The following is an 11,946-nucleotide window of genomic DNA, read 5'->3' as shown; positions in this document are numbered from 1 at the left end:
ATGAGGAGTTTCAACAGCAGTTACCATATGTAAACATTAACTAATTATCTAAATGTTCAGGTGGTCTCACTAATTTGAGGGATCCCAGAGCTAATTGGTGATCCAGAGAGCACTTTGGGAGATCCAAATTAAGGCAAAAAATAAATTTGGATTAATATTGCAAAATTTTAGGGGTGCCTGGGTGGCTTAGTTAAGCTCTGACTTCAGCTCAGGTCATGATCTCACGGTTCATGGGTTTGATCCCCGCATCAGGCTCTGTGCTGACAGCTCAGAGCTTGGAGGCCGCTTTGGATTCTGTGTCTTCCTCTCTCTCAGCCCCTCCCCCGCTCATTCTCTCTCTCTCTCTCTCTCTCTCTCTCTCTTTCTCTCTCTCAAAAATAAATAAACATTAAAAAAAATTTTTAAATATTGCCAAATTTTGTTTTACCAAGTACATGTTTTCATTAACAACATAAGGAAGTCTGTTAACCTTCATACACTCTGCTACCAGGTATCATTCTTTTATTCCTTAATCTAATAAAACAAAAGAGTTTATCTTCTATGATTATGTCAAGCAGCAAGGCCAATGGCAAGATCTGATTGATATAGCCAGTAAAGATATAACAAGCCACTTTAGATTTAGATGATTTGTTACTTATATAAACAGCAAGAGGAAGATAGTCAAAGATGCCAGCTCCCCTTGGTTCTTGTCCCACACCCAAAAAGGAGCTAGATAACTGCAAAGTGAGTTGTGGGACACATCAATGCTGAGGAGCCAAGTCTAGATGCAGCTCTAAGGATTTTTAGTCTGTAGCTGTATCTGAGCCTTATGCCTTGTCAGGACTGGGAGGATAAAAAACGGTCTCATGTCTGCCTCCCAGAGAGATAGGCAGGTGGGAGAAGGCCTCATGGTAGCACCTCACAAGCTTCCTTGCTATCCGTTGGGTATCAAAGAGTTCTGCCAAGACTCAATTATAGCTGTGGTTCGAGTCCAGGGAATTAGGAGGGGTCATACATTAGGATTTGGGGAGTCACTCAAGATGAAGGCAGGACTGCCAATAGAAAGGGAAATCCTGAACCATATGTAAATGTGTTGAGGTACTGAACATTTGGTGAATGACAGCAAGGAGGACATGTTGGAGGACAGCCAAAGACTGAACCTCAAAGAAACCAAAGTTTTTGCATAAAGGTAGAGAGGTAACGGCCTGGAAATGGTAGTGTAGGGGAAGATGGAAAGACCTTACAACCTTCATAAAAAATAACTCAGAATGGATCATAGACCATAACATAAAATGCAAAGTTTATAAAAACTTCTACAAGATAACATAGGAAGAAATCCACATGACTGTAGGATTTTAGATGCAATACCAAAAGCAAGATCCATGAAAGAATTGCATGAGACACCTAGTTTCTCTGAGTGACAAAAAATGTATCAAGAGATCTACAGACTAGGATGCAGGGAGTATGCATACCGAGGGCAAAGGTCTAGATACTCAGGGCCTGGAAACAGGCTGGCATGTCAGCAACACTGACATCAGCCAAAGGCCTTGTTTCTCCCCAGCTCTCTCAGCCTAGCTGGCCAGATTCTATACCAGACTCCTTAAAGGGGAGAAGAAAATAGGCTCCAGGACTAGCCAGGTGTATCTCTTATTACTTTAAGCATTTAAACACAAAAAATCTGTAATATTGTAATTGGTTATCACTTGTTCATTAAAATAATCAATTCTGTTTCTGTTTAAAGTGAGTGCTACATTGAATAAAATCTGAATTAAACTTCATTATAGGTATCTATTGATATCTGATTATTATACACATAGAAGCATGAATAATGTTTAAAATACAACTTCAGTTGATTCAGCCTTGATTGTAATTAAGAACTCTGTGAAGAGGAGAAGTGGTGTCTATGGTTTGGATCCCCAATAGCTGCTTAGTTGCAGAGTCCCAGTCTTGACCCAATTCAAGCCGTTGGCAGATAGATGGATATTGCCCTTCGGTTCTTCTTACCCACTCACTTGCTTTCTTTATTTCTTCAAAAGCCCAGGGAATATTTCTAGATTAAAAAGAAATGTTTCCATCAATTTCAGAATATAATTACATACGAAATATAACGTGGTACGAAATGCAGCACATTAGATCTGACAAAATAATTCTGTCAAAAATTAAGATATTTAATCAAAGCAACTCTAACATTTTATGAAAGTTCTACCTACCAGACTGACGTGCTTTTAACTTATTCAATACATTTTTTAATGTTTATTCTTTTTTTTTTTTAATGTTTATTCATTTTTGAGAGACAGAGAGCAAGCAGGGGTGGGACAGAGAGAGAGGGAGACACAGAAGCCAAAGCAGGCTCCAGGCTCTGAGCTGTCAGCACAAGGCCCAAACTGAGGCCCGCACTCACAAACCGGGAGATCATGACCTGAGCTGAAGTCGGACCTTAACCGACTGAGCCACCCAGGTGCTCCTTATTCAATACAGTTTTAAGTATATTATACCCATCACTTTCCAGCTTCCAAATGCTTCACAGACTTCCTGGCTGCCTCCAGGACAATTCAAGCTTCCTCCAGCCTATGTGTATTTGTCTTTTTTTGTCCCTTTTCATTTTTCTTGATCTAAATCCATCCATTCTTCAAGCAGAAACTCAATACTATTTTACAAACCAGGCTTCTATTTCTCTCGCCTTTTTACTGTACCAGGAATTCTCAATTTGATTAGTTAGCCATTTTCCTAGGTATTTTCCTAAGACCCATGAAACTGTCATATTTAATTACCATACAAACCAGGAACAACGTACTACTAAATTGTGCATTACATAAAAACTTCCAGTTTGTGTCCATAAAATGCTGTCGAATATTCAAGAATGTCAAATATTCAAGTCTATTCAAGACTCAGAAAAATTCTGAGATTTTTTCATTAGTATTAGCTACTTCCTCATTGGTTTGGTCACCTGCTAGAATTCATTAGCAAACAAGTCGTAACATATACTAAAGTTAAAAAAAAATTCTATGGGCAGGGGGACTAAAAATTTGGAAAATTCTCCATCTTCCTGGTTTTTTTCCCTGTGAACTGGGAAAGAGCCATTAGTATAGTGGGTGGCTAAGAGCTAGTTTCAAAGCCTGACTCTGAAATCACACAATGTTGGCTATGTGATATGGTGCAGCTTTCATTCAACACTGAAAGCCTCAGTTTCCTCAATTATGATAATAATATGAGATCCTAGGAGGTTTGTTGTGGGGATTAACAAAACACATGGCTCAATAGTCCCTGGCCCAGAGTAGGTAATCAATAAATGTTAGCTGAATATCATGATGACATGAACATATAAGTGGCAAGCACGATCAAACAGATTTGTTTGCCAGTAATCATTAGTCTACTTATAGTTACTAACTACTGAAAGCAACAAAACTAGTTTTATTTATTAAGAAAAATTTTTTTTAATGTTTATTCATTTTTTTGAGAGAGAGAGACACACACACAGAGCACGAGTGGGGGAGGAGCAGAGAGAGGGGGAGACACAGAATCTGAAGCAGGCTCCACGCTCTGAGCTGTCAGCACAGAGCCCAACACAGGGCTCAAACTCAAGAAACCTGAGCCAAAGTCAGATGTTTAGCTAACTGAGTCACCCAGGCGCTCCAAAACTAGTTTTAAATATTCTCACTAATTCAAGTGGCCTTCCTTTAATCCAGCTGGCCTGTAAACTTTTGACTGACCATCCCGCTAGCATGGATCTTAAATAAACATTATAAAAACTCCCAAAAAACAGGTTTGATTATTTATTTTAATTTCATCTGTAAATATGTATCTCTAAGAGACAAGAACTTTTTCTTACACATGACATTAAAATAGCTATAAATAATTCTTTAATATCACAAAACATTCAGGTACTGTTTAAATCTCCTTAATTGTCTCTCTTTTAAAAAAAGGTGTGTTATTATTTTTTTTTTTTTACATTTATTCATTTTTGAGAGACAGAGAGAGACAGAGTGCTAGCAGGGGAAGGGCAAAGTGAGAGGGAGACACAGAATCTAAAGCAGGCTCCAGGTCTGAGCTGGCAACACAGAGCCCAACACAAGGCTTGAACTCAGGAACTGCAAGATCATGACCTGAGCCGAAGTCAGATGCTTAACTGACTGCATCACCCAGGCACCCCTCTTTCTCTCTTTTTAAAATAATACGGGTTTTGTTCAAATCAGGATCCAAACAAGGTCTCACATTGCCTTTGGGGCATGTGTCCTGTAACTTATAGCTTCCACCCCTTGCCTTTTTTCTTTTGCCATTTATTTCCTCACACTCCAGACGCTGCTGATTGCAGTCCATGGTATAATTTAACGTGTTTAATACCTCTTCCCTGGTACATGGACTTTATTATGCAAAATATCTACATAGTTTCAAAGTCAAAAAGGTAAAACAAGATATAGTAGGAAGAACGTAGCTTGTCTCCTCCCCCTTTCCTTATAGATAGTATTTTTATAAATTTTGCTAGTTTTCCCACTTATCTTGCCTTTTTAAAAAGGCATAAGCAAATTATACATGTATGTATGTGTGTTATGTGCATGTATGTATATTCTGTGTATATACACACACATACGGGGTGACCATTTGCATGGGGTATGGACGAAGTTTTGGGAAGTAAGGAAAGTATTCACATGGAGGCTCAAGGCCTCTTGTGGTGCCTGAGGTCAGCCCAAGGGCTAGAAGCCAGGGTCCCAGAACTGTCTCTCTCCACTCTGTCACATTATGGCATAAAACTTCCAAGTGGTCACAGAATTCTAAATTTAAACCCAGTCTTCATGAAGTTGTATTTGCCAAGGCAGGACTTTAAAACATATTTTATTTGACAGTTTGCTAGTTTCATTTATACTTTTTAAATACTTAGACAGATAATATGTGGGTTTCCATCTATATTCTTGTGCCAGGCCCGCAACTGTTGGGAACAGGACTGGTCCTAACAATCGTATTGCAGATTTTCCAAAAGCACATTTAATCAATATACCATAGTGAAAAGAACACTAAACCAGGAGCCATAGATCTGAGCTCCAGTATAAGCTACACTTAACTCTCTGAGCCCTGGTTTTTCCTGGAACCCAAGAGGCAAAAACACTGTGTCTGCCCTGTCAATGACAGAACAGTGCAGGCAAGATACTCCCTGTGAATAAATTCTCTTTGTTCTTACAATTCCATGTAGCTGCTTGTAAAATTTAGTCAAGAAATGGTTAGAAATATAAATGAGTTACTTAATGCGATAATTAAAGTCACCTGGAAATGGAAGCATCATCCAACTTCATCAGTGATTTGAAGACTATTCCCTTTTGTTCCAACTTGGTACGAAGAAACTGCAGTACCAGAAATGTGGCGATCAGGTCCAGGAGACGCTCGCTTCCTTTTATACCTGAAAGTGGAAAACTCTTTTGTATCTGTTGTAAATTCTGCATCTCAAACCGTGCCCATTTATGAAAGCGCTATGAAATAATACATTAGCAAACCATAAACCATGGTACATTAGCAGATCATAAATTAGCCTGCTATGTAAATAACAAAAGAGGATGAATGAAACAAGCACCATAGCACCCTGACCATTGTTAGGAAGCAGTTATAGCCACAGCTCCAATCCTTTGCCATCTTTAATAACCAGAGATGCATGAAGTTGGTGAAAGAAATTCAGTTCTTAGGCTCCTGCTACAAATACCTCAGAGGAGTAAACTAAATATACAACAGATGAACAATTGATATGGCTGGCTAAGTCGGTATATCAAATTATTTCTAGTGATTAGTACCACTGAAATAAATTTCTAGGCCTAAGATGGAGCCACTACTGCCCAGGGTGTCATGACAGTGAACCAAAGCTTTTGTGTCCCTGTAAAAACTCCCCTTGATCAGAAACAAAAAAGGTATATCCAGTCAGCCAATCCCCCAAAACCAAGCCAACCTGGATGCGATACTCACTACCCTGTTCCTTGACTTTTCTGAATAAGGCCAGAAAGGCAACCCTAGTCAATCAATATAAGCCAAGTACTTCTTCCTTCCTTCTTCCCACTTGCCTCTTCCTATAAAAGCTTGCAGCCCAGTCCCCTTACTTTGTAGTTCTCTGGACTCTTGAGGGTAGAGAGTACCAGCTTCAGGAAATGTAAAATAAATATTTTTTAGATCATCCAAATTATTCTGATTATTTTAACACTACTACAGATAACAAGTGTTATTTACCCAAACCAAGAAATTTTACTATAAAATACAATTGAAAATGAATGTTTTTATATAGTGAGCCAGAAAATAAGAACCCATTTTAATTTTCTAAATGCAAATCATGTATTTGAAATCACTTGATACAAAAATTAGACTTCAAGTATTGTTATTTTTTCAATCTCACATTTCATGAAACTAAACTTTTTTTTTTTAATCTTTATTTATTTTTGACACAGAGAGAGACAGAGCATGAGTGGGGGAGGGGCAGAGAGAGAGGGAGACACAGAATCTGAAGCAGGCTCCAGGCTCTGAGCTGTCAGCACAGAGCCTGACGTGGGGCTTGAACTCAGGGACTGTGAGAGTCTGACATGGGGCTTGAACTCACAAACTGAAATCATGACCTGAGCCGAAGTCGGATGCTCAACTGACTGAGCCACCCAGGTGCCCCGAAACTAAACTTTTAACATCTATCTTGAGTGGGTTCAGAACAAGCCACCCCAGAACATGCTACTTTTGGATGTGGATAATCTTGAGCTGAAGGCAATCAAGATCCAGCGAACTCACAAAAAGCTTTTTACCTCCCACCTAACGGCCTAAAGAAATTAGAAAGGAGGCTTATATCAGGAAGAGAGCTATTACCAGAGACTAGTTTTTCACACAAGAGACTAACCTACATGGTAAGTCAACATTTGTTTATCAAGCACCTTCCTGTGAAGCATCCCTGCCCCTCCCCCACTTGCCCAGACCCCTCTCCATTTCCTCAGCTCAGTGCCTGGCTGCCTGTGAGTCTCCCATCTTTGTGGGACTCCCTTTTGTACAGGTATATATGTGTGTGTACATAATTAAAATGGTTGGTTTTTCTCTTGTTAATTTTTTATCATAGGGTGTCTCAGCCAAGAACCTAGAAGGGGGTAAGGAAAGTTATTTTCCTCCCCTGCAATCTTCCTCATCATTAGAGTTCACAGTGAGTTGTGTGTGAGTTTCCCAGGTAAATTATCTGTATTTCCATCTTAGATTTTGATACGTAGCCCTGTTAGCATCACTACAACATAGCCACTTAATGTTTTTTTATTATGAAACCTTTTAAGCATACAGAAAAGAGAACTGTGTAGCTTGTCAACTTTTATCATTTTCCCACATCTGCTTCAAATTCCTCTCTTTTCTTTAGAAGAAATAACATATTATAAAATTGAAGCCATCTTATATATGTCCTCCAACTCCCTGTTCCTCAGCTCCCCAGATTTTCAGACGTAAACACTATTTGGATCTTTCAAGTTACATTCTCATGATGTACGCTCCTTTGGTTGTGGTGGTTGTTTTGCAAAGTTAGTTTCTACATATCATGTGTTCTTCCTTCCAAGTTCTTGCTTAATCAATTAAATGCACTTTTCTTCTTTTGTATATACCTTACATATGCATATGTTGTGTGTATGTATATATATATGTGTATATATATATATATGTATACTTTGTATATACCTTACCTATGCATATGTTGTCTTTTCTTCTGTCTACACATTTACAAAAAATTTTAATGTTTATTTTTTAATTTTTTAAATGTTTATTCAGTTTTGAGACACGGAGTGAGTGTGAGTGGGGGAGGGGCAGAGAGAGAGAGGGAGACACAGAATCCGAAGCAGGCTCCAGGTTCTGAGCTGTCAGCACAAAGCCCGATGCGGGGCTCAAACTCATGAACCATGAGATCATGACCTGAGCCAAAGTCAGCTGCTTAACCAACTGAGTCACCCAGTCCCTGTTTATTTTTGAGAGAGAAGAAGAGTGAGCAGGGGAGGGGCAGAGAGAGGGAGACACAGAATCCAAAGCAGGCTCCAGGCTCTGAGCTGTCAGCACAGAGCCAGATGTGGGGATCGAACCCTGAGATCGTGACCTGAGCTGAAGTCAGACGTTTAACTGACTGAGCCACTCAGGCTCCCCTATTTTGAATTTTTAGAGGAACCTCCATACTGTTTTCCAGAGGGGCTGCACCAGTTTGCATTCCCAACAACAGTGCAAAAGGGTTCCCCTTTCTCTGCATCCTTACCAACATCTATTGTTTCTTGGGTTGTTAAATTTTAGGCATTCTGACAGGTGTGAGGTGGTATCTCATTGTGGTTTTGATTTGTATTTCCCCGATGATGAGTGATGTTGAACATCTTTTCATGTGTCTGTTAGCCATCTGGATGTCTTCTTTGAAAAAGTGTCTCTTCATGTCTTCTGCCCATTTCTTCACTGGATTATTTGTTTTCTGGGTGCCGAGTTTGGTAAGTTCTTTATAATTTTGGACACTAACCCTTTATCCAATATATTATTTGCAAATATCTTCTCCCGTTCTGTTGGTTGCCTTCTCCCGTTCTGTTGTTAGTTTTGTTGATTGTTTCCTTCGCTGTGCATTAGGTTTTTATTTTGATGAGGTCCCAATAGTTCATCTTTGCTTTTATTTCCCTTGCTTCCAGAGACATATCAAGTAGGAAATTGCTGTACCCAAGGTCAAAGATGTGCTGCCTGTTTTCTCCTGTATGATTTTGATGGTTTCCTGTCTCACACTTAAGTCTTTCATCCATTTTGAGTTTATATCTGCGTATGGTGTAAGAAAGCGTTCCAGTTTCATTCCTCTACATGTCACTGTCCCATTTTCCCAGCACCATTTGCTGGAGAGACTGTCTCTTTTCCATTGGGTACTCTTTCCTGCTTTGTCAAAGATTAGTTGGCCATATATTTGTTGGTCCATTTCTGGGTTCGCTATTCTATTCCAGTATTCTATGTATCTGTTTTTGTGCCAGTACAATACTATCTTGATAATTACAGCTTTATAATACAGCTTAAAGCCCAGAATTGTTATGCTTCCCACTTTGGTTTTCTTTTTCAACATAACTTTGGATATTCAGGGTCTTTTGTGGTTCCATAAAAATTTTAGGATTGTTTGTTCTAGCTTTGAGGAGAATGCCTGTGCAATTTTGATTGGGATTGCACTGAATGTGTAGATTGCTTTGGGTAGTATTGACATTTTAACAATATTTGTTCTTCCAATCCATGAGAATGGAATGCTTTTCCATTTCTTTTCGTCTTCAATTTTTTTCTTAATTTATTTTTTTGATTTACATTCAAGTTAGTTATCATATAGTGCAACAATGATTTCAGAAGTAGATTCCTTAATGCCCCTTGCCCATTTAGCCCATCCCCACTCCCACAATCCTTCCAGTAACCCTCTGTTCTCTATACTTAAGAGTCTCTTATGTTTTGTCTCCCTCGTTGTTTTTATATTAGTTTTGCTTCCCTTTCCTTATGTTCATCTGTTTTGTCTCTTAAAGTCCTCATATGAGTGAAGTCATATGATATTTGTCTTTCTCTGACTAATTTCGCTTAGCATAATGCCCTCTAGTTCCATCCACCTAGTTGCAAATGGCAAGATTTCATTCTTTTTGATTCCCAAGTAATACTCCATTGTATATATACCACATCTTCTTTATCCATTCATCCATCAATGGACATTTGGGTTCTTTTCATACTTTGGCTATTGCTGATAGTGCTGCTATAAACACTGGGGTACATGTGTTCCTTCTAAACAGCATACCTGTATCCCTTGTATAATACCTAGTAGTGCAAATGCTGGGTCATAGGGTAGTTCTATTTTTAATTTTTTGAGGAACCTCCATCCTGTTTTCCAGAGTGGCTGCACCAGTTTGCATTCCCACCAGCAGTGCAAAAGAGATCCTCTTTCTCCGCATCCTCGCCAACATCTGTTGTTGCCAGAGTTGTTAATGTTAGCCATTCTGAGAGGGGTAAGATGGTTTCGATTTGTATTTCCCTGATGATGAGTGATGTTGAGCATTTTTTCATATGTTGGTTTGCCATCTGGATGTCTTCTTTGGAGAAGTGTCTATTCACCTCTTTTGCCCATTTCTTCACTGGATTATTTGTTTTGGGGGTGTTTTGAGTTTGATAGGTTCTTTATAGATTTTGGATACTAACCCTTTATCTGATATGTCGATTGCAAATATCTTCTCCCATTCCGCCAGTTGTCTTATAGTTTTGCTGATTGTTTCCTTCGCTGTGCAGAAGCTTTGTATTTTAATGAGGTCCCAATAGCTCATTTTTGCTTTTGTTTCCCTTGCCTCTGGAGACATGTTGAGTAAGAAGTTGCTGCAGCCCAGGCCAAAGATGTTTTTACCTGCTTTCTCCTCAAGGATTTTGATGGCTTCCTGTCTTACATTTAGGTCTTTCATCCATTTTGAGTTTATTTTTGTGTATGGTGTAAGAAAATGTTCCAGTTTCATTCTTCTGCATGTCGCTGTTCAGTTTTCCCAGCATCACTTGCTGAAGAGACTGTCTTTATTCCATTGGATATTTTTTCCTGCTTTATCAAAGATTAGTTGGCTCTATGTTTGTGGGTCCATTTCTGGGTTTTCTATTCTGTTCCACTGATCTGAGTGTCTATTTTTATGCCAGTACCATAATGTCTTGATGATTACAGCTTTGTAATGCAGCTTGAAGTGCAATATTCTTCGATTTTTTTCATAAGCTTTCTATAGTTTTCAGCATACAGATCATTTACCTCTTTGATTAGGTTTATTTCTAGGTATCTTATGGTTTTTTGGTACAATTGTAAATGGGATTGATTCCTTGATATCTTTTTATGCTGCCTCATTATTGATGTATAGAAATGCAACCTATTTCTGTACATTGATTTTATATCCTACGATGTTGCTGAATTCATGTATCAACTCTAGCAGTTTTTTAGTGGAGTCTTTAGGGTTTTCCATGTAGTATCATGTCGTCTGCCAATCTGTATGCCTTTTATTTCTTTTTGTTGACTGATTGCTGAGGCTATGACTTCCAACACTATATTGAACAACAGGCATGAGAGTGGACATTGCTTCATTTTCCTGACCCTAGGGGGAAAGTCCTCAGGTTTTCCCCACTGAGGATGATATTAGCTATGGGCCATTCATATGTGCCTTTTATGATGTAAAGGCATGTTCCTTCTGTCCCTACTTTCTTGAGGGTTTTTATTAATAAAGGATGGTGTATTTTGTCAAATGCTTTTTCTGCAACTATTGAAAGGATTATGTGTTTCTTATCCTTTCTTTTATTAATGTGGTGTATCACATTGATTGATTTGCAAATATTGGACCAGCCCTACAGCCCAGGAGTAAATTCCACTAGATCATGGTGGAAGGTTCTTTTGATATACTGTTGGATTCAATTTGCTAGTATCTTGTTGACAATTTTTGCATCCAGGTTTAACAGGGATATTGGCCTGTAGTTCTCCTTTTTTGTTGGGTCTTCATCTGCTTTGGAATCAAGGTAATGCTGACTTCATAGAATGAGTTTGGAAGCTTCCCTTCCATTTCTATTTTTTGGAACAGTTTGAGGAGAACAGGTATTAACTCTTCTTTAAATGTCTGGTAGATATCCCCTGGGAAGCCATCTGGCCCAGGACAATTTTTTTAATGTTTATTTTTGAGAGAGAGACAGAGCACAAGTTGGGGAGGGGCAGAGAGAGAGGAAGACACAGAATCTGAAGCAGGCTCCAGGCTCTGAGTTATCAGCAGAGAGCCCAATGCGGGGCTTGAACTCACAGACCGTGATCTATTCTGGAGAATGTTCCATGTGCACTTTAGAAGAATATGTATTCTGTTGCTTTAGGAGGAAATGTTCTGAATATATCTGTTAAGTCCATCTGGTCTAGTATGTCATTCAGAGGCTTTGTTACCATGTTGATTTTCTGTCTAGATGATCTGCCCATTGTTGTAAGTGGAGTATTAAAGTCTCCTACAATAATGGTAT

At 38.9% G+C, this 11,946-nt stretch overlaps 1 protein-coding gene across 1 annotated transcript in view; it reads right to left on the bottom strand.

The window, feature by feature from the left end:
• Window positions 1-484: 484 nt before the first annotated feature.
• The window catches only part of PARP4 (poly(ADP-ribose) polymerase family member 4), an 89,841-nt gene continuing 78,379 nt past the window's right edge, over window positions 485-11,946 (bottom strand). The window contains exons 22-23 of the mRNA XM_040447930.1: window positions 5,236-5,368; window positions 485-2,029 (exon numbers count right to left, since the gene is read on the bottom strand). Of these exons, the coding sequence (XP_040303864.1) occupies window positions 1,834-2,029; window positions 5,236-5,368 (329 nt within the window). The 3' untranslated portion in view covers window positions 485-1,833. The remainder of the gene's footprint in view (window positions 2,030-5,235; window positions 5,369-11,946) is intronic.

The sequence above is a fragment of the Herpailurus yagouaroundi genome, unplaced genomic scaffold (assembly GCF_014898765.1).
Source record: "Herpailurus yagouaroundi ecotype Mexico unplaced genomic scaffold, PumYag 197, whole genome shotgun sequence".
NCBI classification, from domain to species: domain Eukaryota; kingdom Metazoa; phylum Chordata; class Mammalia; order Carnivora; family Felidae; genus Herpailurus; species Herpailurus yagouaroundi.
Note: the sequence above shows the minus strand (reverse complement) of the source record. Positions and strands in the feature narration are given on the sequence as shown.